Genomic DNA, 25,928 nt, shown 5'->3' on the forward strand with positions numbered 1-25,928 from the left:
TGGGGGCGGGGGAGGGGGAGGGAGGAGGAGTGAAAACATAAAAATTTGAAGTTGATAGTATTTTTAAAAAACAAATTAATTTACTAGTATTAAAAATATACCAAGGATGCTAATAGCTTAATCCTCCTATTAATTATAGTTTGTCAAAAGGAATATGTCAATTTTTTACGGGGACTATGAAAAGAATTACTCTATCAAATAAAATAGGGAAAATAGTCTGAAAAATATATCTGAATTTTAATCGTAATTTTTTGCACCAAATAAAATGCGTTGGTTTTAAAGTGGGTAATTTTTTTATATTGATTAGATAATGAATGTGTATCTAACTACATGAACTTGGACAATCTGTCTAAATGAGCAAGCTTTTAGGGTTAAGTTAGACTCAATTTTCCGTCACACAATGACTGGGTAAGGTGTCCTGGACGTGTGGCTCCCAGACAAAATCAATAAATGTCAACTGAACTCGACAAGGCGCCAATGGCCGTTAGGTTCGACGTCTCAGTCAGCCAGCATGGCAGCTTCACAACAAATCAAAACACAGATCAACTAATTCATTATTAAAAAAATAATTAAAAAAAGAACAAGTTTGAACTGAAAGAGGCACTGAAGAGGCCTCAATTGAAACAAGGAAGAAGTTAATCTGGCCATTATATGTCCATTGACCTTCAATGTTGAAGCTTCCCCTTTGGTCTCTGTTACCATTGATGATTGGTGGTGATTGTGGCGGTACCGCTGCTGCAAATGGACGACCTAGGAGAACTCGAAAAGGATGCGGACATGGTGGACTTGACCTCTTCTTTAGCTGGTGTGAAACTGGTTGACGCACCTATTCTATTTTTCGTTATTTCTCATAAGGCTATTATACTTGAGCTTGCCGACATCCATCGTGTAGCTGTGGAGGCCTCGGATACTGGCTCACAACACGTTGAATTAGTTCGTGATCTTAGCAGACGTTTAGAGTTCCTGAAAATTGTATATAAGTACCATTGCGCTGCTGAAGATGAGGTAAGAATTATTTTGCAAGAGAAAATTATAGTTTTTTTCTTTTTTAGATTCATTATATGCAATCAGCAATTAAACTTTGGTGTTTGTTGTTAATTATTGTGAAAAAATTATAGTAATTCATTATCATGAGGAGCTGCAATGAAAGACGTTGACTTTAGGAAACTAAGGGAGTAGTTCAAAAAGGTCCCAAATTATCAACACAAACAGAGTAATTTAGTGCAATGGACTCATTATTTAAAAATACCTACTCTGTTATTTGATATTTCTATTACAAACTTGAATCGTGTTCATCTTCAGTTTCGAAGAAGATCTTATCTTCAAGTTACATCTTGTCTTCTCAGAGCTAGGAGGGTTCAAGATTTAAACTTGATGAGTTCAACCTTTAATGTTTCTTAAGCTGAACTTGTTATACTTTTTGTAAACTACAGTTTCAATTTAATGCACACTAGTTGAAATTTTTACTTTTCACATAGATATATATTTACGTTCCTTGTCAAAGATAATGGATTCAGTTGAACCCATTGCAGAGACACTGAATGTTCCTCCAGCTCTTCTGAGGTCGGAGTGTTAATCTTGACAGGTCGTCTTTCTTGCACTTGATGCACAAGTGAAGAATGTAGTCTATACTTATTCTTTGGAGCATAAAAGTATAGATGATCTGTTCATTTCCATCTTCAAATGCATAGATTGCTTACAAAAGGAAACGGAGGAGTTTGCCAAGTTGTTCAATGGACTTACGTGTTACATAGGTACCATTGAGACTATCATCTCTCAGCATATGCTGAAAGAAGAGGAGCAGGTATTCACTAAAATTTCACAATTTCCGTTTAGTTTGAATAGTACATAATTCATTTTTAGATCTTTTAACCTCTATTGGTTTTAAACTTCATAATACTTAGATACACAGAGTTGATATGACATCTTTCTAGCTATATAGAAAGTTATGGTACTTAACCTTCAACGTGGATTTGCTCTAAGAGTACTCTTCTCTCATTAACTAACTCGGAATATTTCATTCTCGAGAGTGAGAGCACTTACTGTTTGAACAACTTATAGCTTTGACGTGTTAATTCTTAACAAAAATTTCTGTTCTTTTTCTTTTTCCTTGTCTCTTCTCCTGAAATCTCTGGCATGTGATATGTCACTGCAGATCTTCCCTTCGTTGATGAAACGATTCTCATCTAAAGAACAGGCCAGGCTTGTCTGGCAGTATCTATGTAGTGTTCCCCTGTTGTTACTGGAGGATTTTTTGCCTTGGGTAATAACTTCTCTTTCATCAGTTGGAAAGACAGAGTTTCTGAATTTCATTCATGTCGTTTTACCTGAAGAGACACTTATCCAAGAGGTACATTTTAACTTTCTTTTCCGACTAAATATTAGATAGTTGAATTGGCTCATCTAACAACGGATGTTTATTTTGAAGGTGTTCATCTCATGGCTTGATAATAACGAGTTGTCTGCTCAATCCTGCTTAGAACATGGAAAAGGCGCTAAATCTCATTATGGAATAGCCAATATGAAGCACATGTTAAAAGAGAGAACCATCGTGGTTCATTCAAGTGAAATGAAGCTACCGACAAAGAAGAACCCGATTGATGGTTTCCATCTTTGGCATGCTGCTATCAGAAGAGATCTGAAAGAAATACTGGAGGAACTACATCATTTAAGAAACTCATTTTGTTTATCAACCTTAATGTCGTTGGTAGCTCAGTTGAAGTTTTTTGCAGAAGTTCTCAACTTCTACAGGTTATAGCTTGCTCATCATTAAATATTTTAGCCAAATTCTTGTACTTGACATAAAATCACCTTGATCTTAATTCATTGACATTAGTGGTGAATGTAGCTTATTGGCCACGGGTTAAAATGAACCAGTATTTTTGACTCGACATGTGGATATATTTGTGGAGAACACTAGAAATTTTAAAACTATTACATTTAAAATTATATTTGCGTTCTTTTCTAACAGTCACATTATTTACAGTATTGCACTGGATCAGACCTTTTACCCGTTGATAGATGAACTAAACAAGAGTGACGCATCAGCTTCTCATGAACAATTTATTGAAGGAAGTCAAATTGAGGAACTACAGAGATTACTATACTGCAAGCTGCAAGATGGAATACAGTTAAATGTTCTCGTAGAAATGCTTTGCCAGGAAGTAGAATCATTTGTTGGGAGGATCAGCAAAAAGCTTTACTTTCTAGAAACAAAGGTATATTTTCAAAATCTTATGGACAACTCAACTTAATGTTTATAAGAAACTTGCGAGGAAACTTCAATATCTACTTAAATTACGTAGTAGTTGGAAATTAGATTTTACGTTGACTTCTTTGTTGTTCCCTGGTTTCTTACAGGTTTTTTTGGTCATTAGAGAGAACTGCAGCCATGAATTGCAGCTCTGGTTATTGTACAGAAGCCTGCAGATGTTGCCTCTTGGGTTGCTAAAGTGCATGATTATCTGGTTCTCAGCTAATTTATCTGAGGATGAGTCCAAACTGATCCTAAATAATGTAATGCTGGGATCTCCTGTAGTTAACAGGTCCTTCGCTTCTCTCTTGTATGAATGGGTTCGTACGGGCTATTCTGGCAAGATTTCACTTGAAAAGTTTAGGAAAGATTTGGAAGAAATGTTCAGTAGCAGAAGCTCCTTGCTGGAGAAGTCATTTAATAATTCTGGGAGCTCTTTTTCACAATCAGATATGCAATCATTTGATCAATCTAATAATCTGTTATTTCAATCAGCTTCAGGCCTGACATCAAAGAATACTGTATCTTATCACCCTTCTCCCCTTGGCATCATCGAGAAGCTTGATACATCTTATTCTTATGGGATCAATACACAAATATTTTCCTCAGACTCACAGAAAAGTTTATCTTTCTTTCCTGGAACTTCTTCCAGATCAAGCAATGATCTAAAAGTTCCGATTCGTGAGTTTATACCAATAGACTTTGTCCATTTCTTTCACAAAGCCCTGATAAACGATATACAGGATGTCGTATCCCTGTCAGTTAAGCTGGCTGAAGATGTTGGAGTTCTAGCTGAATTTCACAGACGCTTCCATCATCTACACTTCCTATTAAGGATTCATAGTAATTCTGAGGATGAAGTTGCCTTTCCTGCTTTGGAATCAAGGGTAACACTCCAAAATGTTAGTCATTCCTACAGCCTTGACCATAATTTGGAGGTAGAGAATTTCAACAAGATTTCTGTTATCTTAAACAAACTCATCAGTTTGCAAGGTGATGAAGTAGTTGATGGTAAGAAGCTCAAGTACAAAAGGCTTTGCTTAAAGCTCCATAATGCATGCATATCTATGCAAAGAACATTAACTGACCACATCAACCATGAAGAAATTGAACTCTGGCCACTATTCAGAGAACATTTTTCTGTTGAGGAACAAGAAAAGATTGTCGGAAACATGCTTGGAAGAACAAAAACAGAGATTCTACAAGAAATGATTCCGTGGTTGATGGCTTCTCTAACACCAGATGAACAGCGCGGCATGATGATGTTGTGGCGCAAAGTTACAAAACATACAAAGTTTTTTGAGTGGCTAGGAGAATGGTGGGAACCTGTAAAGAGAGAAGAGAGTGTAAATGCAGAAATGGAACCAAAGATTGCTCCTTTCTTGTCTATTGATCCTCTAGAAGCTGTCTCTACATATCTGTCAAGAAATGGTGTTAAACAAGGAATCTGGAATGAGAAAGGATCAGAGTTTGTTAATCATGATATTTATCAGCATGGATCTTTTACTGAAGTTAAAGCACACAATGCCAAGGGAAAACAAAATATTGATCTATCTGAAGATACGGCACGATACTCTACTGTGGTTGACAAGAACAAATGCACTAAGACAGTTGATAGTATTGCTCAGAAAGAGACAACTTGCCAGGACATAGAATCATGTGACGAATCAAGGCTTCAGGAGCATCATCTATTAACTCAAGAGGAACTGGTTTCTGTAATTAGGAAAATATCCTGTGACTCGTCTTTGGATTCTGAAATGCGATCACACCTCATGCAGAGCTTGCTGATGAGGCAAGTATATTTCAACTTCCATCCTTTGTTTTTCTCCTTAAATAACAGGCAGGGATATTGATTATTGTCTCGGATCAACTGCATAAGTAAGATAAACTTTTGCATAATACCTAAACAATCATTACATCTTGGTTTTCATTGCCTATTTTGGTGAAACAACTGAAATAATCCAACACCTGAATTCTAGATTGTCTACTTTTCGGTTTTTGTTCTTTTCTACTACTTCACAAAAACTTCTTTCCATCTTGTAATAAAACAACGTCTGAATTTTATTTACAGATTAATTAGTCCTACCATCCAACAAAACAATGTATAAACTAATGCTACACTTTATACAATGATCAATCCCTCCTACCATCCAATCAAACAGGCACTCAGCGAATGGAAATTTAAATGCAAAAACAATGATATGTGTTTGTTATCAAGAATTTCTAAAATCATTCTTGTGCAATTTTATGGGATCTGACTAGAGCTAACTTCTTTCTGCCAGTCAATGGATTTTGACTCAAAAGCTATCTGATTCTGAGGTTGCTGCTGCAAACGATATGGAGAAATTCCCCGGTCAGTGTCCCTCTTATCGTGATGAACAGGAAATCATTTTTGGTTGCAGTCATTACAAGAGGAACTGCAAGCTTCTTGCTCCATGCTGCAAGAAGCTTTTTCCCTGCATACGGTGTCATGATGAAACTACTGATCATACTCTGGACAGGTGAGTTCCATGTAAATTCAGAACTTTCTTTTAGTTTTTTGTTTTTGAGATATCCCAATTCTGGTTATGACATGCTTGCAGAAAAACTATCACTCAGATGATGTGTATGAAGTGCTTGAAAATACAACCTATCGGTCCTAGTTGCTCAACTCCCTCTTGCGATGGCTTCTCCATGGGTAGATACTATTGCAAAATTTGCAAGTTGTTTGATGATGAAAGGTGAGAAAAATCTGGTTCACATTTTCTCATTGGTCGATCATGATACCATATATGATATATTGCCTTAAAATAATGCATAAATGGGTAACCAATGAGTTAAAGTGACAGGTTTTGCTACTTAGCTTTTAAGTAAGAAGAATTATTAAAAGGTCAAAATCATCAACAGGCATGTATATGTAGAACAACAAATAAGTACTACTTGATAGAGTTACATTATCAACTGTCTTTATCTTAAATAAATAGTTATATATGCTGTACTACAATTTCTTGTTCTGACACGAGAGATTTTGAACAGGCAAATCTACCACTGCCCTTTCTGCAATCTGTGCCGGTTGGGAAAAGGATTAGGGGTCGGTTACTTCCATTGCATGAATTGCAATGCTTGCATGTCAAAGTCTCTTTCTGTTCACGTATGCAGAGAGAAGTGTCTGGAAGAAAACTGTCCAATCTGCCACGAGTACATTTTCACTTCGACCAATCCTGTCAAAGCACTTCCTTGTGGCCATCTGATGCACTCCAAATGTTTTCAGGTATTAAGCTCATACTTTGTTTCTTTATCAATTAAACTTAAAATGAACTTGCAGGCTGTTTTGCTTATTCCTCTCTATTTTTTATTACTGTTCCTTTCAGGAATACACTTGTAGTCATTATACATGTCCAATATGTAGCAAGTCACTTGGAGATATGCAGGTCAGAAAACCATTTTAGCTTAAAAGTGTCTGATACCCCTTTTCCTAAAACCGTGAGTCTTAAATTGTACCGTATGACTAGCGTACCGTATGACTAGCTTAGCTTACTTGGTGCTTAATTTCAGGTGTACTTTGAGATGTTAGATGCATTGCTGTCTGAACAGAAAATTCCTGAGGAGTATGCTGGCCAGACTCAGGTTCGCTTTTCTATTTACTCATTCTTATGAATGAATATGTTCTGGTTGGGTTAGGCCAATTTATTGACATTAAGACGGTCCTAGCAGGCTATACTATGCAATGACTGTGAAAAGAGAGGAACAGCTTCCTTCCACTGGCTCTATCACAAGTGCTCCTCTTGTGGCTCGTACAACACAAGACTTGTATGATCAAAATCCACGAGGAGTATTAATTAACATTCCCACAATGTAGAGTAACGCTTTTTTTTCCTTCACAAACTTATGTGTGTACCACATCTATTAACAATTCCTCGTGTTAAAATCAAAAGATTCTGGGATTCTGATTCATGTTAAAGTAATTTCAAATTCTGCATTCACTCTGAGATGATGGTGCTAACTTCTTATAAGAACAGTTTTGACCAAGTCAGTCGAAGGAAATAATGCAAGAAATATATTTGTTTCTTGTTCATTTTCCCAAAATATACTTTTGACATTGTTCGTTCTACATTTTCCAATTTCTTGATGAACGCGTGGTTGGGTCAAATATACCACTGCTTCCATTTAGTTTCTGCCTCTCTTGAAAACTATTGTCATTGGAACACCAAAGATCACAGAATACTTTATCTTTCTCATTCTTCTACAGAACTTTTGCTCGATATTCCGATCATAGATTAGCAAATGCTACAGCCTGCAGTATATAAATAGTAGTGCACTATCTGTTTTAATCCTTCTAGGCCATGCTAGTACTTGTGTTCTCTGTTACAATGTCTTTAATTTTTCCTTGCCCAGTTAAAACTTATATATATAAGGACAGCCCAAACTCACACTGATGTAGACCTTAAAAGCAACTTCTTTACAGCTCAGATAGGCAGCCCTTCACAATATTTTTGAAAAAGTGAGTTCATAAGGAAAGGATTAATTCCCTCTACATGTGTACAAGTGTGTTAAACAAATAACAAGAAGAGATAATATGATCCAAAAAAGAAAAAGGTTAACATTATATTCGTAACATGAATTAATGGTTTTCCACTCTGCAACTGTCTGTATTTAGGTTGTAGGACATATAATGAGGTCTACATATAGAAGGACTGATACAGATTGTAGCAAAAGAAGCAAATCATCTTATATGAAGGCAACATATGAGATGAAGTAATCATGTCTCGTTGCATCAAAAAAGGTTACAATCAGTAAACGAGATGTGATACAAAGAACTAGAAGTGGAAACAAATTGCCTATAGCCGTCCAACTTATCAATGAGAAGGACATACTATATCGCTCCCGAGGACTATTATTGAAGATTACATACATTTGTTGGAAGCTAACAAGGTCACCTTAAATATATATTTGGAGAGAGGCAAACTAATGTGCCGACTTTCTGGCAACTGTCTGGCAAACGAAGGACACGAACATGAAGAACTTTTACTAATCTTCATGATGATGTGATCAAGGACATGCGGCAGATTTTTGCCATGTCGCTTATGAATTCTTTTTATAGTTTTTTCTAGTGTACCAAGACTAGAAAAACAAGCTAGTGTCCAACTTCCCAAAAACCAAATATAACATGTCATGTGAAATGTATTCTAAAATTGGCAGTACATTCTCAATAGTTATATTTGAACGGCAAAAGAAAAAGCCACTCTGTTATCATTCTTCTTATATTTCTTTGTATTCTATCCGTTGATGCTCGTAAGAGTGAAACATGCTGCAGCATTCTTTAATTCATTCTCAGCAACATGCTCCATAGACTGTCTTGTGTCTTTCAGCGATGACTCTGAACTGCATTAGACAAAATTCTCATTTCAGAAACAGAAAAAACAACAACAACAATACAAAAATTTATCTTATTGTTGGCATACCAATGAAGACTGTTCTCTAAATACAAGTAGAGAACCAACATTTGTTTACTGAATGTCGTTGGGGGATATCGATAATATTTGGGAGCACACACCATCCTAAGATTGTAATTGGTATTGAAAGAAACTGAATGCTTTAAAGACAGATATGTATGACCAGCAGCTACCAAGCCATGCTAGGTTTACTACACAGATGTCCAGAGGCACACTTGCTTTGGAGCTCTATTATGCAGCCTAGACAGAGATTTATCTTATGGCTCCAGCGCCGTCTCAATCCTTAGGCCACTAAAGCCATCACCTAGGCTAGGGCCACATTTTTATTTCTTTTTACCTTATAAATGTTATTTTTTTAAAAAAATTATTTGTACTATAAGTGCTATGATTTCTACTAAGGAATATATATATATATATATATAAAGATACTTAGAATAAAAACTTTGATGAATTTGGTAAGAAACAACAAAGTTTAAAGATTATTTTTAAAAGTAGAAAATAAAAACCAATAGAGAAAATTGAATCAAAAACAGATTAGAAACAATATACAAAATATTGTTGTTAAGAAAGAAATATCAAGCCCAGTGAATGCACAATATCCTCTTACAGAAATTATTCCCCTCAAGTAACCTAGGTTAATGGAATATATCCTCCTGGGATTGAACAATCTTACTCACCAGTGTATCGATACCTATTATCACAGTGAACCACTCAACGACAGTAAAATACACTTCAAATATTAGATTTAGTAGTTGTAGAAGAAGTCCAGAAAATTGGTTGTTTTAAAATGAGAGGAAATCCCTCTATTTATAAACAACAAAGGATAGTCTGAACAGATGCTTACTGTGCCTTATAGAAAATGTCACAACTCTTTGAAAGTGATAGCCCTTCGGGAATGTCACAACCTTTCATAAAATTTCAAACTTTCATAAAAGTAACAACTCTTCATAGAATTCACAACTCTTTATAAAAGTCACAACTTTCATTTTCCATTCACACCTTTTAAAACCCAACAATATATTAGATTACACTATTTTTCACTTTAGAATAGAACTGAAGCAAATGAACATATTTTGATTTCTTATTTAGTGGTAAATTGATATTACAAGGTGATGAGAATTTAAAAAAACATTGTCTTAACCTTAAACATTCTTTATCACATAATAGCTATTCTATATTGATGGTTTAAATTTATTTTTTTAATTAGAAGCGTTAAGAGAAATAATACAATTAGAAAATAATGATCTAATGAAAATACTCAATCAAAAAAAAGATTTGATTCTTTTTCAAATACACATATTGCTTACAGAATAATGTTAAAAATTCTGATAATTGTTGCCTTAGCCGAAAGAAGTTTTTTGAAATTAAAAGTGATTAAATTCTATTTAATATCAACAATATCTCATGGAAGATTGAATGTATTAGCTATATTATCAATTGAAAAGAGATTACTAAAACAAATCAATTATAAAATAGTAACCAATGACTTCACATCTAAAAAAAACAGAAAACGTAGATTTTAAATAAAAGTGTATATGATGAAAAAAGTAAAATATTAGGGCCCATGTCTAAGTTTCGCTTGAGGCCCCCAATCTTATTGAGTCGGCTCTGATGGCTGGCGTACCAAGGAAGACTGCTCACTAAAGATAGATTACAGAATATGCAAATACAAGTAGTGAATGAAGCATATTGCTAGTGTGAGGAAGACCCAACATTTGTTTACGGAATGTCATTGGGGGATTACAGTGAGGGCTGGATTGGTGTGGTATTGCCAAGAGGTGCAACTTAACAAATTTTGGCATGGATAAAAAGAAGACTCTGGAAACAATTGAAGAATGAATTAGTAGCTTCTATGTATGGAGCAACAATATAATATCCCGGGCAAGTGAGGAACTTGAAGCAGTTCAGACAGAAACATGTATATACAAATTTAATCATCACATAAATATAAAAGGAGTTACAGGGTAGAATAGAACGATTACAAGGATATAGAAAGGCAAATACATAGGATATGTCCATGGGATAGATTGTAAGTAGTATTAAGAGTCTAGTGCTCCCTAGTTTTGTACTAGTTTGACTTGACTTGTAGAATGATATTCACGTTATGGCCTAAATAATATTCCTCTCAGCTATTGTAAGAAAAGTCTCTTAACTCAAGTGTATGATCGGTCACAACTATAAAAGAAACAATTCGAAGAAAATGAGCATACCTCGATTCATATGCATCTTTAGAACCATTATAAGACTGTCTGTCATCAATACCATCAAAATATGGGTGAATCCCATCATAGTCTTGTGTGACTTCTTGTGGGACAACAAGTGTTTGGGAAGCTGGTAACTGAGATTGCATAATATTATTATTACAAACATTATTACCATACGATTGTTGAATCCATAAAGAATTGACTGCATTATTTTCTTTAGGGTCTACAAAGGTAGTATTGTTGTAAGCAGCATAGTTGTTATTTGAGTAAGAGGGATAAGATTGAACAGGCAACACAGCATTGGCAGCAACATTATATGGAGAAGTCATATCTTGATGAAATAGTGTTAACCCATTTCCATTAGCAGGTGTAGATGCAGAAACAGGAGGCGGCATTCCCAATTGTATTTGGGAAACAGAATCACTAAGGTTCGTTGAGATTTCTTGTTGTTGCTGTTGTTGTCTGTAAAATGTTAGTTGTGCATTAACAGCTTGAAGTTCCTCTTCGTAGACTTGAATGTTATATAATAAATTTTGTATCTCCGCTACACATCCATATACAGGATATTTGTCACGGGCATTTGCTTGGTAAATAATAGATCTCATTGCAACTTTTTTTTGAGAGGGATCAAGCTGTCTTAGTATTTTCAAAATGTTGCTGACCCCAAACAACCTATGCGCATTCTGAAACATTTTGGGTTGATCAGCAGGGAAATAGGGTGCTAAGGGGCAGTCGTGACACCGCCTCCTCTGGTACTTGCACGCAGCACACGCCTGGCTGGTGCCACCCTTTAGAGTCATATTTTGCTGTGCAAAGCATCAAACACTTAGATAAAGTTTCAAAAATGACATTCAAAATGAGATTTTGAAGAGAAATAGATGGGAGTGTGTGTTAATTAATGTGAACAAAGTATTAAGAAAGGGAAGACAGAAAGAAGCCAAATGGCAGAGTATTTGAAGTTTAGAACTTGTCTATTTAATAGCGGATTTTACTCAAAGCTGGTTAAGGACTTAGTAAAAAGTAAAAGAGTGAAAAACGGAAATGTTTTTTTTTTACTAACAGCAGAGCCTAGTACTTTTTCACTCACCAAAAAAATAGGACTTTTTCTCCTCATTATGTGACACACTTGTGGTTATAACTTTACTCTTGATCTTTTTTTTTCTAGCTTTTATCATCGCGGAGAAAACGAATACTAAAAATACAAAATTACTTATTTATAGGCTAAATTGACTACATGTATACATTTTGGACATAAGATTCTAGGCATAAAGTTGGGAAAATAATAATGCTAAAAAAACTATACTTCTTAGTTTTGACATTAATTATAAAAGGTTTGTCTAAGACATGCTCTAAAAATGAGGAGTCCAAAAAAAAAAAGAGTACGTTAAAAAAAAGGTAATCACTTTCTTTTGATTACAAGCATTTTTCATTTTTTCAATATTGAAGTACAAGCTTCACATTTTGAAAGAAAAAATAAAAATTAAAAAGATCCTCCACAATTCTTCGAATTAGTTGAATTGTTATTGTTACAACAGATAAATAAGGACCAATCAAAATCTCCATCTAATATACGCTTTATAAAAAAGATATCTGACCTAAGTTATTAATAAAAAAAAATATCTATCTATATATATTTATAATAATGTTGGTTGAAAAAATTTTTGTGATTAGAAATAAATTATATTTTTCATATATATTTTCCTTTGTTTTGATCCTTTGTTATTTTTAAATAAGCATTTTTTTTGAAAGAAAGAAATTTTTTTTTTGACCTTTTAAAAACTTTACCAAACTACTCTTGATCAACAAATTCGGGATTTGAGTTAGTTACTAATATTTAAATACAACAAAATTATATTGATTACACAGTCCCCGAAATGCTAGAAAAATATATACCACGTCAATTATTAAAGAGCTTCCAAATAAGTTTATAATGTCTTGAAATACACTTTTCTTCAAATGAAAGAGATAAGATTTGAAATGAAGCTGAAATTGAATATAAAAAAGAAATGAGTAAATAATCCATTCAACTTCGATAAATAAACTTATTTCACGGAATATACCCACTTTAAAATCCAAGTTCAAAGTTTATTTAAACTAAATTACCCTTAATTATAGTTAAAGTTTCGTTATTCCACAAAAATCACATGTTCAAGTCAGAAACTTTTAAAAATAAAAAAAAATAGAAAATTAAATCGTACTTACTTTTATGTTCTGTAGTTGTTAATTGCATGGTTGAAAACAGTCTACAATAGGTTGGTAATAACTAATAAGTATTAGTTTCTTTTCTTTAAATTTACAATGTTCTTAAGTTTTGACCGATAACAAAAATTAAGTATGTTGAACTTTTATTAATTTATTGTGTTAAAATTTTATTAAAAATATTAATATTAAGTTTAGCAAAGGGTAAAGGTTATTTAATTTAAATAAAATTAGACCCTTAAATTTAAAGATGAATAAATATAATGTAACCGGCACAAAACCATTTAATATAACATCGGCAATAAGGTGTTTTTGTATGATACAATTTGATGGAATATAAACTTATTTTTTGTTGGGATAAATAAGAAAAAAGTTAATTTATTAGAATAAATAGATGAAATATTTTGTTACGGTACATTATTATTGTCATTTATAAAAATATACTAGTTGTGCATGAAAAACTTACGTTTATTTAGATAAAAATAAAGTTTTGATATGTATTTTCAAAAAACAAAAAAAATTAAAATACAAAAGTTATTTTTTTTAAAAAAAATATACATTAAATATTTGAACTTTTTTTTTTTCATAATAGTTTGTAGTGTATTTAACTTCACAAAATAATAATATTATCACTTAAATTGAGAGACTTTCTTTAACATGATAACGTGTTATAGTAATATGATTTAAACACATTATCTTAGATATTGATGTAAAAGAAACTTTATTTAATTATGAAGATTTAAGTAATGTAACTCAAAATTCTGAAATATTTTTGTTGTTTAAATGTGTGACTCTTTGCTTCTTTCTCTTTCTCTTTCTATTTCTATATAGAATTTGTACCCTTTTTCTTATACAAACTTTAATATTGCCCGAGTAAAAATAAAATAATAAATTTATCATTAAAAATTTTGAAGCTTCAAAATTTTTGGGTTTAAAGCAAAGTCCATTAATCTGCCATTGAACTATTACTTCGATGAAGTAAAGTCATGTAGTTGCCATTTAAAATATCCCAAATTAAAGCATAGACACTCAGCTCAAAAATATTTTTTGTTACGTAATTTTTTTTACTTAAAAAATTTTCTTAGAGTTTGCTTAAAATATCTTATTAATTTAATTTGCGATTAGTATAATTAAAAATAAATTAATTTGTTAAGCTTAGAACAGCTCGCTAACCCCACCTCTATTGAAAACCGCAAAGATTAAAATTTTGAAACCTCCTCTAATAACTGTCACAAAAACTTTACTTTTTGCTGTCCACAAAGTACAAACTACACAAGTGCTCTCAAATAATAGCACTATTATTTGTTGAATACATTGTCCTTCAAATCTCTCTTTTTGAGATTCAACATTATTGACAAACTTTATATATATATATATATATAAAGACATTGTTAGATGTTGATCATGCATGTAACTAATTTTGTTCGCAAAAATATAAAGTACTTGGTATTCCAAAAATATACACTCAAATCATACTATGAGAACTCCAATAAAAGCCAGTTTTGGTGTACTAAAAAAATGCTGTAATATATGTTTATACATTTTTTCCTAGAGAGAACTTTCCAACTTCAGATTTTGACAGATAACATTTATATGCATTTTTTAGCATTGGAAATTATAAACCTTTTATCTGATGAACTTTTTGGAGGTATTTCTCTTTTGTCTTTAAACTTAATCCTTCAAACTATAAGGAATATTAATTGATCAATCTTTTTAAATACGGGGAAAAGAATTAAAGAACTTCCATAATCATAGCAAAAGAAAAGAAAGACCAACGATGGAGGCCATAAACGCAAGTAACTAGAAATAGTAAAATTAATTAATGGAAGGAGTGGAATATTTACTTAAATACGACAAGAAAAGATGTTATTGCAATGAACTTGTGTCTTCAAAGTATAATTAAAAAATTCATCTTCCAAAAAGTTTAAGATGATACACAACGAACAAACGGATCTACTATTTTGAGCATACAGTATTATAGAAGGAGTTATGCATGTCAAATAGAGAAATAGGAAACCTGGTTCAAAAAAAAATGCAAACCTTCATAGTGAGTGAATACATTTAGCTATCAAGAAGGCAATTCAACAATTCACACAGATAAAAAATTGATTTTGTTTATCCTATTTGTGCAGTGTAATTACCGACAAAGGAGATTCAGTTGAACCCCTTTTTAACACACTTAGCACCTCCACTGATAGAACATGGAGTTGGAGACAGTTGAGGAAACAAATCTCATTTGTGAGGAAATAAGCAAGAGGCGATGATGACTGAACGCCACAAACTCAAAGGAATAAGTGCAGAAGATACAGTAAGTGCAAATGTGTGTGTTTGTGTGTGCATGTGTGTGTTTGGGGGAACCCAGGAGGCTAAGTACTTAATCAGCATTCAACAGTAGCAATTTTTCTTTCATTTCGTTGTAGTCGTCTCATGCACAAAATCCCCATCAATTCTACAGCACTCAATTTACTTCCCACAAAGGGAGGTATTTGACTTACTATAGACTACCACTACTACGACAATTTATACAAACTTACTTACACTGAAAATGGATACAAGATGCAAATATCCTAGCATTTCCATTTTACAGAAGCAATATCACGTACAAGGTACTTTGCTTCCATTGGCAAGTTAAAATCAAAATATACCACCTGATCAGGCAACTGGTAGCAAATGTTTTACTATACTCGACCATGCCACCTCATTGTAAGATTCCAAAATTTTTAGAGAATTGGCAGGTGCAAAAGCTTGTTTCTGCCAACAGTATATCCAGGTATCAAGGGAACCAGAACTATACTTGTTTTTCTATAATATGACGTCCTCCAATCATGAGACAGATCTATGAAAACTGTCTGCACACAACTGTGACTCCTTTTCTCTCTTCATCAAGACAACTTGTTTGTATACTACAACTAGGGTTTGTACACCTATATTTCCAGAGTATGAATTTGAGACCTCTTTTGCTCCATCAATACATAACATGAAGGTCAGATCAATCTGTTTGCTGCATGAATGAAAATACACACTGATCACATATTTGGTGCAGTATAACATAAGCATGATTAATAAGCTAAACTTTATCTGAAGCTTCAGATATAAAAAAGAGTTACCATCTTTTCCAAGTCAAACTACTTTTACAGCTTCAAAGAAAAGGACTTGTGGTTGCAAATGCCCTCTTTCACACATAACAAGAACATCATCCCAGCCACCAATTACCTAAATATCAAATATACGTAATTTACAAAAAAAACTTAAAATAATAACAAGACAAACTGAAGAATGAAAAAAAAATTTACCTTCACAGTTTTGTCGTCATACATAACCCACTGCCCATGATCACAATTGTAGGCAAAACAGTGATAATGCTGCCCATAATAGCAAACCTGAATAAATATCAAGCAATAAATTAAGCCACTTTTTTGATAAATCCAAGATCAGACTTAAACCTTCACCAACACCCAAACCAAGGGTGTGCTTTTGGTGGTCAATGAAGTGGGTGCGAACCTCGGAGAACAAGGTTCAAAATCTAATAGAGACAAAAAAAATCCAGGTGATTTCTTTCCATTTACCCAAGTCTTGGTAGGAAAAGTTACCCGATATCTTTGTTGCGGAAGAAAGTAGGTATTGAATAAAATAGTCGAGGGGCATGCCAGCTAGCCCAGACATCAACAACAACATACACAGTTGTAATCCCACAAAGTGGGGTCTGAGGAGGGTAGAATGTACGCTGATCTTCCCCCTACCTTTATGGGAGCATACACATCCAGACCCCATCATAAAAAAAGAAGAGGAAGAAAATTTAAACCACCAACGACAGTATCAAAGTTAAGATGGTTTCCCCCTAGCAACAATATCAAAAGTCTTATAGTATCATGCTGGCAAGGCCAACTATTTGCTCAAGTCTTCTTTATCATCTCTAATCTTGTTAGATATTTGTACGATAGTAGAAAATATAAAGAACTTCTAGTGATAGAGGACGTAAATGATTGAATATTAGACGCAATGGGTTCCAAATTAAATTTTACTGGGTAGTGTTAGCAGAAGTAGAAAATTAACTTGCCATGGACCAAGAAAATCACAAAAAATTGTGTAATCAAATGATGGGACCAAGACTATGAAAATACTAGTGATGTGATGAATTCATACTGGATACTATCAGCATGTAAAATCAAACGTTTGTTTTTTCCAGAAAACGATGAAAAAGAGTCAGAAAAGGTTTACCATTGAAATCAAGCGATGTTTGTTTTTAGGAGCTAGACCATGATAAAGTACACCTATGTCCACCTCAGTAGAAAGAGCTGATAATGTTGCTGTTATGTCACCTACACTCTCACAAGTATTTTGCCAACCTAAAACTGCAGGAAAAGAAATAGAAAGGGAAACTGAGGACCACGTGATGATTTTCTTGAGATATAAATGACCCACGGCAGAAAAAAGAAAGGAAAATCAGAAGACTATTGATACCTGTTGTAAACACATGCGGTGGAGTTGAGAGAATATGATGGATGTAGTTAAGCTTCCCACATCCACCAACCTCAGAATTACAAGACAACTGATGGTTCATCTCAACAAGATTCAGAAGCGCATCAAAGGAGCTTTCTGGACACACAACCTGAATGGAGAGGACATGAAACTTAAAACGGAAGATACTTTATAGATGGACCTCATAAGATTACTATGCTGAACAGAGATTAAAGTGTCATCACTGAATTGTTTTGAAGAACATACCTTGATTGTACGGAGGGCACTGGCATTAATATTGTGAAAGAAAGATGTGTACTTCAGATGTCGGGACTCCAATCCACAGTTGTAGCAAACCATTTGTTCGAATGTGTCCATCCCGAAAAGAGAATGTACAATACAAGCACCATTTGAACAATCCCATGTGCCCATGCAGCTACTATCTGCAGATTCAGTACCAGAAATACCTGAAGCTGATGTAAACGACCGATGTAGAGAATCAAATATAACACCCAGCACTTCAGATGCATCATTCATCTGACCCTGTAAATCAATACCACGTTAATTATAATTTAAGCCAATTAATTTCAAGTAGGTGGACTCCTACAAAAATATGGGGGCAGGTGATGCAGTTTCGGATTTACCTCCTGGAAAAAATTACTATCAGGATATAGGTTGCTGAGGGAAATTCTCAAAGAAGTTGGATCAACTGTCTTTCTGCACGTTTCTGTTGAAGCAGTGCTCAAAGCAGTAAATATGTCGTACAAAGCACATATCACACATGGATCACCAACATGAACATGTTCGGATGATGTTCTCAGGAACTCATCTCGAAATCTTCTTATATGCCACAAAGACTAAAGAAACACAAGAAGATATTTCTCAGAGAATGCTCCACGTGAAAATACAGCGAGAATGTACAAGTGAACTCACTCCTATGATTGAAAAAAAGGATAAGTCCTAGTGAACACAAACCTGTATGATGACATTAAGAAAGCAATTATATTCCCCAACTTCATTCTTTAGCCCAGTGCCATATGCATCGATTTTATTTACATCGCCCAAAGTCCCAGCCTTGGGGAACACCTTTTGTTCATTCCCAGAACTAGGCAGCAAAGGCAACTTCTTATGTGCATGGAACATGTCTAGCATTATGAAAAAGGAATAGAAAAGAATGAGAATGAGGGCAGAACACTAGAACAAGTGAGGAACAATTAAATTACTACTCTATACTTGAGCAGACTCCAACTACAGTGAAACAGCTTCAATAAGTTTGAATGAGATCTCAGCTAGCAAGAGAGGCACACATTGAGGTTGTTAAAATTTTCAAGCCAACTGAAGGAAATATAAACAAACAGTTCTCTGCCCATAGCATGTCATTTTCTTCATAGAAAATCATAACATTTTCAGAATATTTTACACTTCATATTAATATTTCTAGAAGATTTTACACTGACAGTACATAATGAAAAATAGAAGGTACATCAGGCATTTATTCTGATTACTTTTACAAGTGGTAAACAATCTACAGAACCGCCTAAACTATAAGCACTTTAGGAGAGTCAGTGACAGAAAAAGAAAGATAAATGTGCACACCAAGGCTTTGCCGAACGGCCTTCTGAAGGTCAGCTCGGAACCTCTCTTCATTATCATACTCCACATGTAGCTGTCTCAATGTCTTTGTTCCACTGTCTGCTGGAACACTATTTCCTAGTATTGATATCAAAGGTAGATCAACTCAGAGAAGGCATCGTATTTGATTATTTATAAACAGAATTCACAAGGTAACATAAATAACAAAACTACAAGGATAAGGAAAAGCAGCTATCGTTGCCCAGCAGCTTGGCTTTTCATTTCTTGGGTAAAGGTGGAGAAAGTAAAAGGGAATAGGAGCTAATTTTTAATTGGCTCCAAATTGACTCGTAATTCCACAATTTTCTTTTGTCAATAGAAGATACAATTGAATCAAACTTTGTCCCACTGTTTAGATATATAAACATGCCAGCTTGAAGATATAACTACACAATACTAAAGCTTCACTGTGATATCAGTGAAAGAAAAACAAATTGCTCCTCTAAACCTCTGACAAAATGGAAAGAGACAAGGTTCATCAAGGACTAACTTGATGGTAATTTCTTTGTCTCAAAAATGCAAATACAAATATACGGTTATTAAAACGAAAGCAACACAAAGCTTTGATCTCTTCAGATCAACTAGCAAGTGACAGCTTTAGACATCCATACAACTGTTAATAATAGCCAATATACTCCAACTAAATAAAAATAAGAATGCTCCTGAAATATAACGTGTATTTCAACTTCTATCATTTGGTTCCTCCTTCCTCAGGGCTTGGATCTGGTTGTCTCATAGAGAAAACACTACAACTAGACATGGATATATTGCTCGTTAGGAATCCACCAGCTTCTGCCCAATATAGCAGGTGAGACAAATATTCACACGAAAAATTCGCAAAAAAATACAGTATACATAATAAAATAAGGCCAAAAAGAATATAAATTAGAAAATGCTGGTATTTCTTCAGGGCTAGCCAATCAAGGCACTACAGGATAGTTAAGCAAACAATTGCAACTCACCATGTGAAGAATGCAGAGCTCTTGGTTCACCAACTTCAGTATTTTCCTTTTCATCAGAAGCAGATTGAAAATTCCCATCAATAAGCTTAGAATCGTTCTGGGATCCTCTCCTTCCAGAGCGTCGAGTAGATACCAGAGTACTCTCATCCAGACTTACTTCATTTGACAGTCATGAATAAGAGCAATGGTAGAGTACATAATCAGGTGAGACAGTCACTGGCACTGTATCGCCAAGGGATTTATTTAGCTAGCAAAAAAACTTCTCTGACATTGAAACAAAGGCCATACCAGTTCTGTGTGTCATTCCTTCAGCACTGATTTTTGAAAGACTTCGTGAACTGTCCGGAAATATGTTTATCTACATTAAGCATTCCAAAATTTGCATGAGATATGTTTACAATTGATGACTAGTTCAGTCTAAAATTTAGAGAAACATATCATTCAAAAGTAACACCATCAACATTTAATGACTTCCCTTCTACAGAATAGAATGGGAAAACTCCCGCAGAAATAGGAGTATCCAAGCATAAGAGTATTGACCTTCTTACTACTCTTCAATTGCTCATCACTGCACTTTGAGCAAGTATAAGACTTCATAACTGCATCAATACTCCCTAAACATGTTTTTGCTGTTCTCTTCTCGGACAGATGCTTCAGTTTAGCGTCATTCTCCATTTGTCTTTGATATTCCAAAGTTTCTTCAAGCTTTCTTTCCTCAGCTTCAAGTTCAATAGTACGTCTATACTCCTGTTCTTTCAAGGAATCACCATTTCCAGCAGTTTCATCACTTTGATTCTCTCCATCTGCAAATGAGCTGCAACAGCAAAGTTATTTGTTGATATTAAAGATAATAATGATTCTACATAACATGGAGATTCAAGCTTATGGAGAAAGCATTTGTTTGGGAAAATACATACACATCTTCCATAGTCCGATGATGAAGCAAAGGCAGTTTGTTTCCACTAGCAGGCTGCAAATAAGAGTCAACTGATTACTTTTCAAGTCAAACACACTAACATTTGCATCAGACAAAGTCTAACCTTTGAACCCTTGGCTTTCCGATACTCTTTGCTTTTTTTCTTATCTTTCATCTTTTCATGTGTATGCTTAGAACAACCATTGCCTCGACGAGAACTTTTCTTGGAATCATGAGCAAGTTCAGCCAAAAGTGCTTCACTGGCAGCATCAGACTTCTTGGTAGCATCCTTCTCAGCCAGATCCTCCAGATGTGCCTAAAGAAAGAAAAGACCATCATCATCATAAAAGAATAGTACAACCTATGTTGCTCGGACTCTTCAAAAATGCCAACGGGTGCGTGTCGGATTTGCCAAAAGTAGTGTATTTTTGAAGAATCCGAGACGGGTGCGGCATCAAAAGTGAAGAGTCCGCGCAACTAAGAGTACAACAGAGGTAAATGGTAGTATGAAGGAAGAGAGAAATAGCAGTAAAAGATCCCAGAAGCAATAATTGAACTATCACAAAAGTAGATGCTAAGTACGCACCCGGATATATGATTTCAACAGAGTCACTAAAATCCTCCGGTAATCCTGGGCACATGCATGCTCAAGCTCTACTCTTAGCTGCTGCATCCCAGCAACTACTCGCATGATTCGAGCATCTACTTTACTCAGCTGAATTCAAGATATTGTAGAAAAGGAAACGATTAAACAAAAAACAGAAAAAATAATAATACAGCATTAAACCATAGCTGATTCACCAACCTCAATGGAGACACGTTCCTTCTGTCTCTGTATTGCAACTTCCACACAAGAGTCCACTTGATGAAGGTAGTCCTTCAGTCTCGAGTCATCCTCTTTACTAGATTTGATGTCACATAGTTGAGATGTTCCACCACTATAAGTTTCCTCAAAACTAATTCGATTGACACTGAGAGACTCTGCTTCCTTAAGAACATTTGATATAGCATTCAACTCAAACCTATAACCGATAACTGTAACATCATTGTCACTTTCTATGAGATCTTCTCGCCGCTTCCGCAAAAGAGAATCATAACTTTGTCCGACAATTTCAGTTGCATGATCTCTTCTCCTACCCTCTTTTAAACAAATTTCTTCAATTGCCAGCAGTGCTACCTCATAATTTAAATGTTCAATTTTTCTCTCACATAAACATTGCAGGTCATAAAACTCCTTCTCAAGCTCAAGAAAACGAAAAATTTCATCTTGTTGGGCTTTCTCTTCTCTTGCACATGTCCAGGATGCCAATTGTTCTACACTTGATGGACCGGTGAATATCCAGGACAACAATGCCTCTGGATCAAGTTCAGCTCCATCTTGGTACTGATTACTAGACAAAACATAAGCAGTTCTGTCAATAGAAATTATATCTGGACACGAGCTTCGAGCAAGATTGCACGGCAGGAAACGCTCATCAAACAATAAACATGAACCATCTTCACTGACAATTAATTTCTCCAGATCGTCAAATCCTTGACTAGCATTGCTTGCTCCATCGCGAGAATTAGTTTTCTCGGAAAACCTACCTAAGCCACAAGAATATGAAAGATCTTGCAGAAACTTTAGCACAGTTTTTAGTTCCTGGGCACCTAGAAAGCATATGCATAAGGGAGTTTGATCAACATTGTAGCTAAGAAGCTGAGAGCCAAAAGCAAGACCCTGAAGCTGTTCCACTGCAAAATCAATAACCTTGCTGAGGTGACTTGAAGCAAGATATTTACTTTCAATAAGCGTCTGGAATACATCAGAAATTCTTTCAAGAAGATTTGCTCGGTCGGGATCATCAGATAGTGGCCACTTGTCGGGAAGGAAACCATTCTTAGTACCATAATTCCTATCAGAATCCATCAACTCCATGTCTGAGATCTTATCATGTACTCTGCTTTCAACCGTATCACCATTAGGTATGTCTCCAAATTTCCTATTTCTAGCTGATGAATCTAATCTGTCTTCATTGCAGAAAACCTCAGAAAATCCATACTTGGACTCTTCTGTTTCATCTCTTTGCTGCTTCTCATCAAGGAAACCCTGTTCTTGATATCTTGATTGTTTATCAAGCATCTTTGCAGCCGCACAACCATCTAAGGGTTCCCAGGAACAGTTCAGAAGCATCTCAGTCCACTCGTTCTCCACATTCTGCGGCAATACGGACTGCAATTTAGGATGCAAAGTTCCAAAGTGCTCATGCACGACATGATAGTTGTGTGATACAGAGTCAGTAAATTTTTCATTGCAGCGATAACATGTCCAAAACTTCCAGTCTTTATTGGTTTCATAAAATGATAGAGCCTCAGATAGCACTTCAATAGCCAATCCGTCTTTTGACGCACTTAAATGAGCCTTAAGATCTGAAATTTTAATTCTAAGCAACTCTCTCTTCTTATCCAAAGTCAAGGAGTTCCAATATGACTGCACCCAATCCCTTCTCTCTGTGGAAGACGAATTTTTCCTTGCATTTCCGCTTTTCCTCCTCTCACCAATTCTCTGTGCTGATCCTGTTGTCAGATCCAGAGCTTTATCTCCATCTTTGTGCGTTTGGACTGTTTCAGACGTCTTTTGCAACAGCCTTGCAGCAGCGACTCGGACCTCAATCTCTTTCCTCCTCTCTTCAGACGTTTTAGTCACCTTTTTAATCTCAGTTGGCCCTCTTGCTTGAACCAACCTCATCTCCATTGGGTCCTCTGGCACCCTCCTAATCGGGATTAACCTAATTTTCTCCTGACCATTGCCTATTTGATTCACCCAAGCAGAAATGGATGCAAAGTTCGACTTCTGAATTAAACTTTGGAGTTCAATCCTTACATGGTCAATCCGAGCATTAGGAGTATCATCCTTCTGTTGACTTTCCTCCTGTAAGTTCTGTTTTGCAGGATCTATGGGGTTTTCAATTGCCAATGCCCTTTCACACTCCTGCACAACTTCCTCATATTCCTTCCCCTCATTTGCAGCCTCATACAACAAACTAGCATAGAAATATGCAAACTCAATTGAATTTGGAGACAGCGATACAGCTTTCCTAGCACTCTCAATGGCATTCTTCAAATGTCTATGTTTAGCATTGGGATCATCAATCATGGAGGCCATTTTAGCATAAACAGAGCCCTCGACACGATGAATAAGAGGTGCATGAGGCGAGTTTTCATGCTTGCTTGCCAATTCCTTAATCAATCTTAGGGCTTTGGTATGGTTACCCTTGCGCAGGGATGTTAGGGCACGCTCACATTCAAGCTTTATTGAAGGTGATAAGGCATTCTTTTCACCTTCAACAACAGCCGAAGTGTCATTTTTTCTCGAAATTTTCTTCTGAACTGATGGACATACTGAAACTAGGTTTAGGTCCGATTCAAGCAACGGAATCGCCGCATCTTCGGTGGCAGCCGAGTGTTTGGGACGAGGAGCGACTGTCCGCTTCTTGTGCACCATCAATGTATTCTATAACAAGTCAATCGTATGCATAAATGTATCTCATGTGGCTAAACAAGTATAACAAGGCATATATATCCATCTATCTATACAAAATTCGTATCTCAAATTGAACAGATATATGTAAACGTATACAAAACAGAAAGCGACAACAGAAGAGAAACTTACTGGTGAAGCACAAGAACGTGAGCGGTACGTCGGAATCGGAATGAGAATTAGCTATCTACCGGCGATGAAGTAGAGAGTGAGAGAGTATCTCTGTTTCTGTATACTACTAACGAACAAAAAGGGGAAGAAGAGGGGATTTAAGCAGCGTGAGGGGCGAGGACTGGGAAGTTCAGCAACTTTTCAGTCTTTGTTGGAATGAGGAGAAAATGGAGATTTTGTTATTTATTACTTGCCAGTATGGATTATGGCAAATAAATCTTTCTATGAAAACATTTTAATTTAATTACGAGAAGGGTCTATTTGGTCAACTATATTAATTATTTAAATACAGTAAAATCTCTTTCAATTAATATAAGCGGGATACTAAAATAGTATTATTTTATAAAAATATTATTTAATCGATAAACTAATATTATTAATTTAAAAAGTGTTTCAACATCGAAAAAAATATTTTAGGATGACATCTCAAAGAATTTGAAAGAGTGAAAACATCATTCATTCATTTGATGTCATGAAACTAATCTCCGTTACCACAATAAAATAGACGTTAATAACCTATGAATCGGTGAAAATTATATATGTCCAGAGTCCAGATCTTAGAACAATTTATGGATATCATTGGAAAAATAATATTGATGATAAAGTTGAAGATGATACAATACTTTTGAAACCAGTTACGCGTAATCAAACACTTATCACATTTAGAAACTCTTCACAATTTATGGTGCAACTAGAAAAGACAACATCAAAACTTTCGAATGCAATAAGAAAAGTTAGAGATGGGCTTCAACTATATTTAAATTTTAATAAAAATTAAATATAATAGAATCATATTTCACTAAATCGTCTTAGATATATTTGTACTTTTAAAAAATTATTAATTTATAATAATATTAATGGGACCATATATTTATATAGGAATTTTCTGAAAATATATAATCTTATCGAAATGAGTGATATTTTCCATTGGCCCAAGCCAGAATCGGAGGAAATTATTATCTTATAGAGATTATAAATTAACCAAGTATTAATTTAGTGAGGTTTAACGGTCTACATTTGCCTTAATTCCTTTATTTATCTAGATATCTTTATTTTCTTCAATAATAACGTACTTGCATATTTAAAAGGGTATCTCCAACCCAAACATCAAATTTTTCACTAAATTTTGTGTCATCAATATTTTTTGTCTTATCAACTCAAATACAGTGCACCAAATTTTA

General features: G+C 34.8%; 3 protein-coding genes across 3 annotated transcripts; 1 reads left to right on the plus strand and 2 right to left on the minus strand.

Moving 5' to 3' along the window:
• Window positions 1–515: 515 nt before the first annotated feature.
• Window positions 516–7,215, plus strand: LOC107015101 (zinc finger protein BRUTUS-like At1g74770). The gene is made up of 12 exons (XM_015215275.2): window positions 516–1,005; window positions 1,586–1,804; window positions 2,156–2,350; window positions 2,429–2,751; window positions 2,987–3,218; window positions 3,361–5,045; window positions 5,536–5,754; window positions 5,836–5,973; window positions 6,269–6,503; window positions 6,604–6,663; window positions 6,788–6,859; window positions 6,947–7,215. The coding sequence occupies exons 1-12, from the start codon at window positions 742–744 to the stop codon at window positions 7,046–7,048; spliced, it is 3,744 nt and encodes a 1,247-aa protein (XP_015070761.1). The 5' UTR covers window positions 516–741; the 3' UTR covers window positions 7,049–7,215.
• Window positions 7,216–7,960: 745 nt separating this feature from the next.
• Window positions 7,961–11,793, minus strand: LOC107014189 (LOB domain-containing protein 27). Its single transcript, XM_015214041.2, has 2 exons — window positions 10,896–11,793; window positions 7,961–8,614 (listed from the first exon to the last, which is right to left on the minus strand). Exons 1-2 carry the CDS (start codon window positions 11,687–11,689, stop codon window positions 8,509–8,511), a joined length of 900 nt encoding a protein of 299 aa, XP_015069527.1. The 5' UTR covers window positions 11,690–11,793; the 3' UTR covers window positions 7,961–8,508.
• A 3,669-nt stretch (window positions 11,794–15,462) lies between these two features.
• On the minus strand, window positions 15,463–24,917 carry LOC107012282. The gene is made up of 17 exons (XM_015212082.2): window positions 24,709–24,917; window positions 21,862–24,549; window positions 21,643–21,771; window positions 21,181–21,372; window positions 21,058–21,110; window positions 20,681–20,954; window positions 20,429–20,498; window positions 20,141–20,296; window positions 19,143–19,256; window positions 18,522–18,691; window positions 18,191–18,403; window positions 17,814–18,089; window positions 17,550–17,697; window positions 17,307–17,440; window positions 16,382–16,468; window positions 16,196–16,301; window positions 15,463–16,089 (listed from the first exon to the last, which is right to left on the minus strand). The coding sequence occupies exons 2-16, from the start codon at window positions 24,538–24,540 to the stop codon at window positions 16,209–16,211; spliced, it is 4,788 nt and encodes a 1,595-aa protein (XP_015067568.1). The 5' UTR covers window positions 24,541–24,549; window positions 24,709–24,917; the 3' UTR covers window positions 15,463–16,089; window positions 16,196–16,208.
• Window positions 24,918–25,928: the final 1,011 nt, after the last annotated feature.

Source organism: Solanum pennellii, chromosome 3, assembly GCF_001406875.1.
Source record: "Solanum pennellii chromosome 3, SPENNV200".
Lineage (NCBI taxonomy): Eukaryota > Viridiplantae > Streptophyta > Magnoliopsida > Solanales > Solanaceae > Solanum > Solanum pennellii.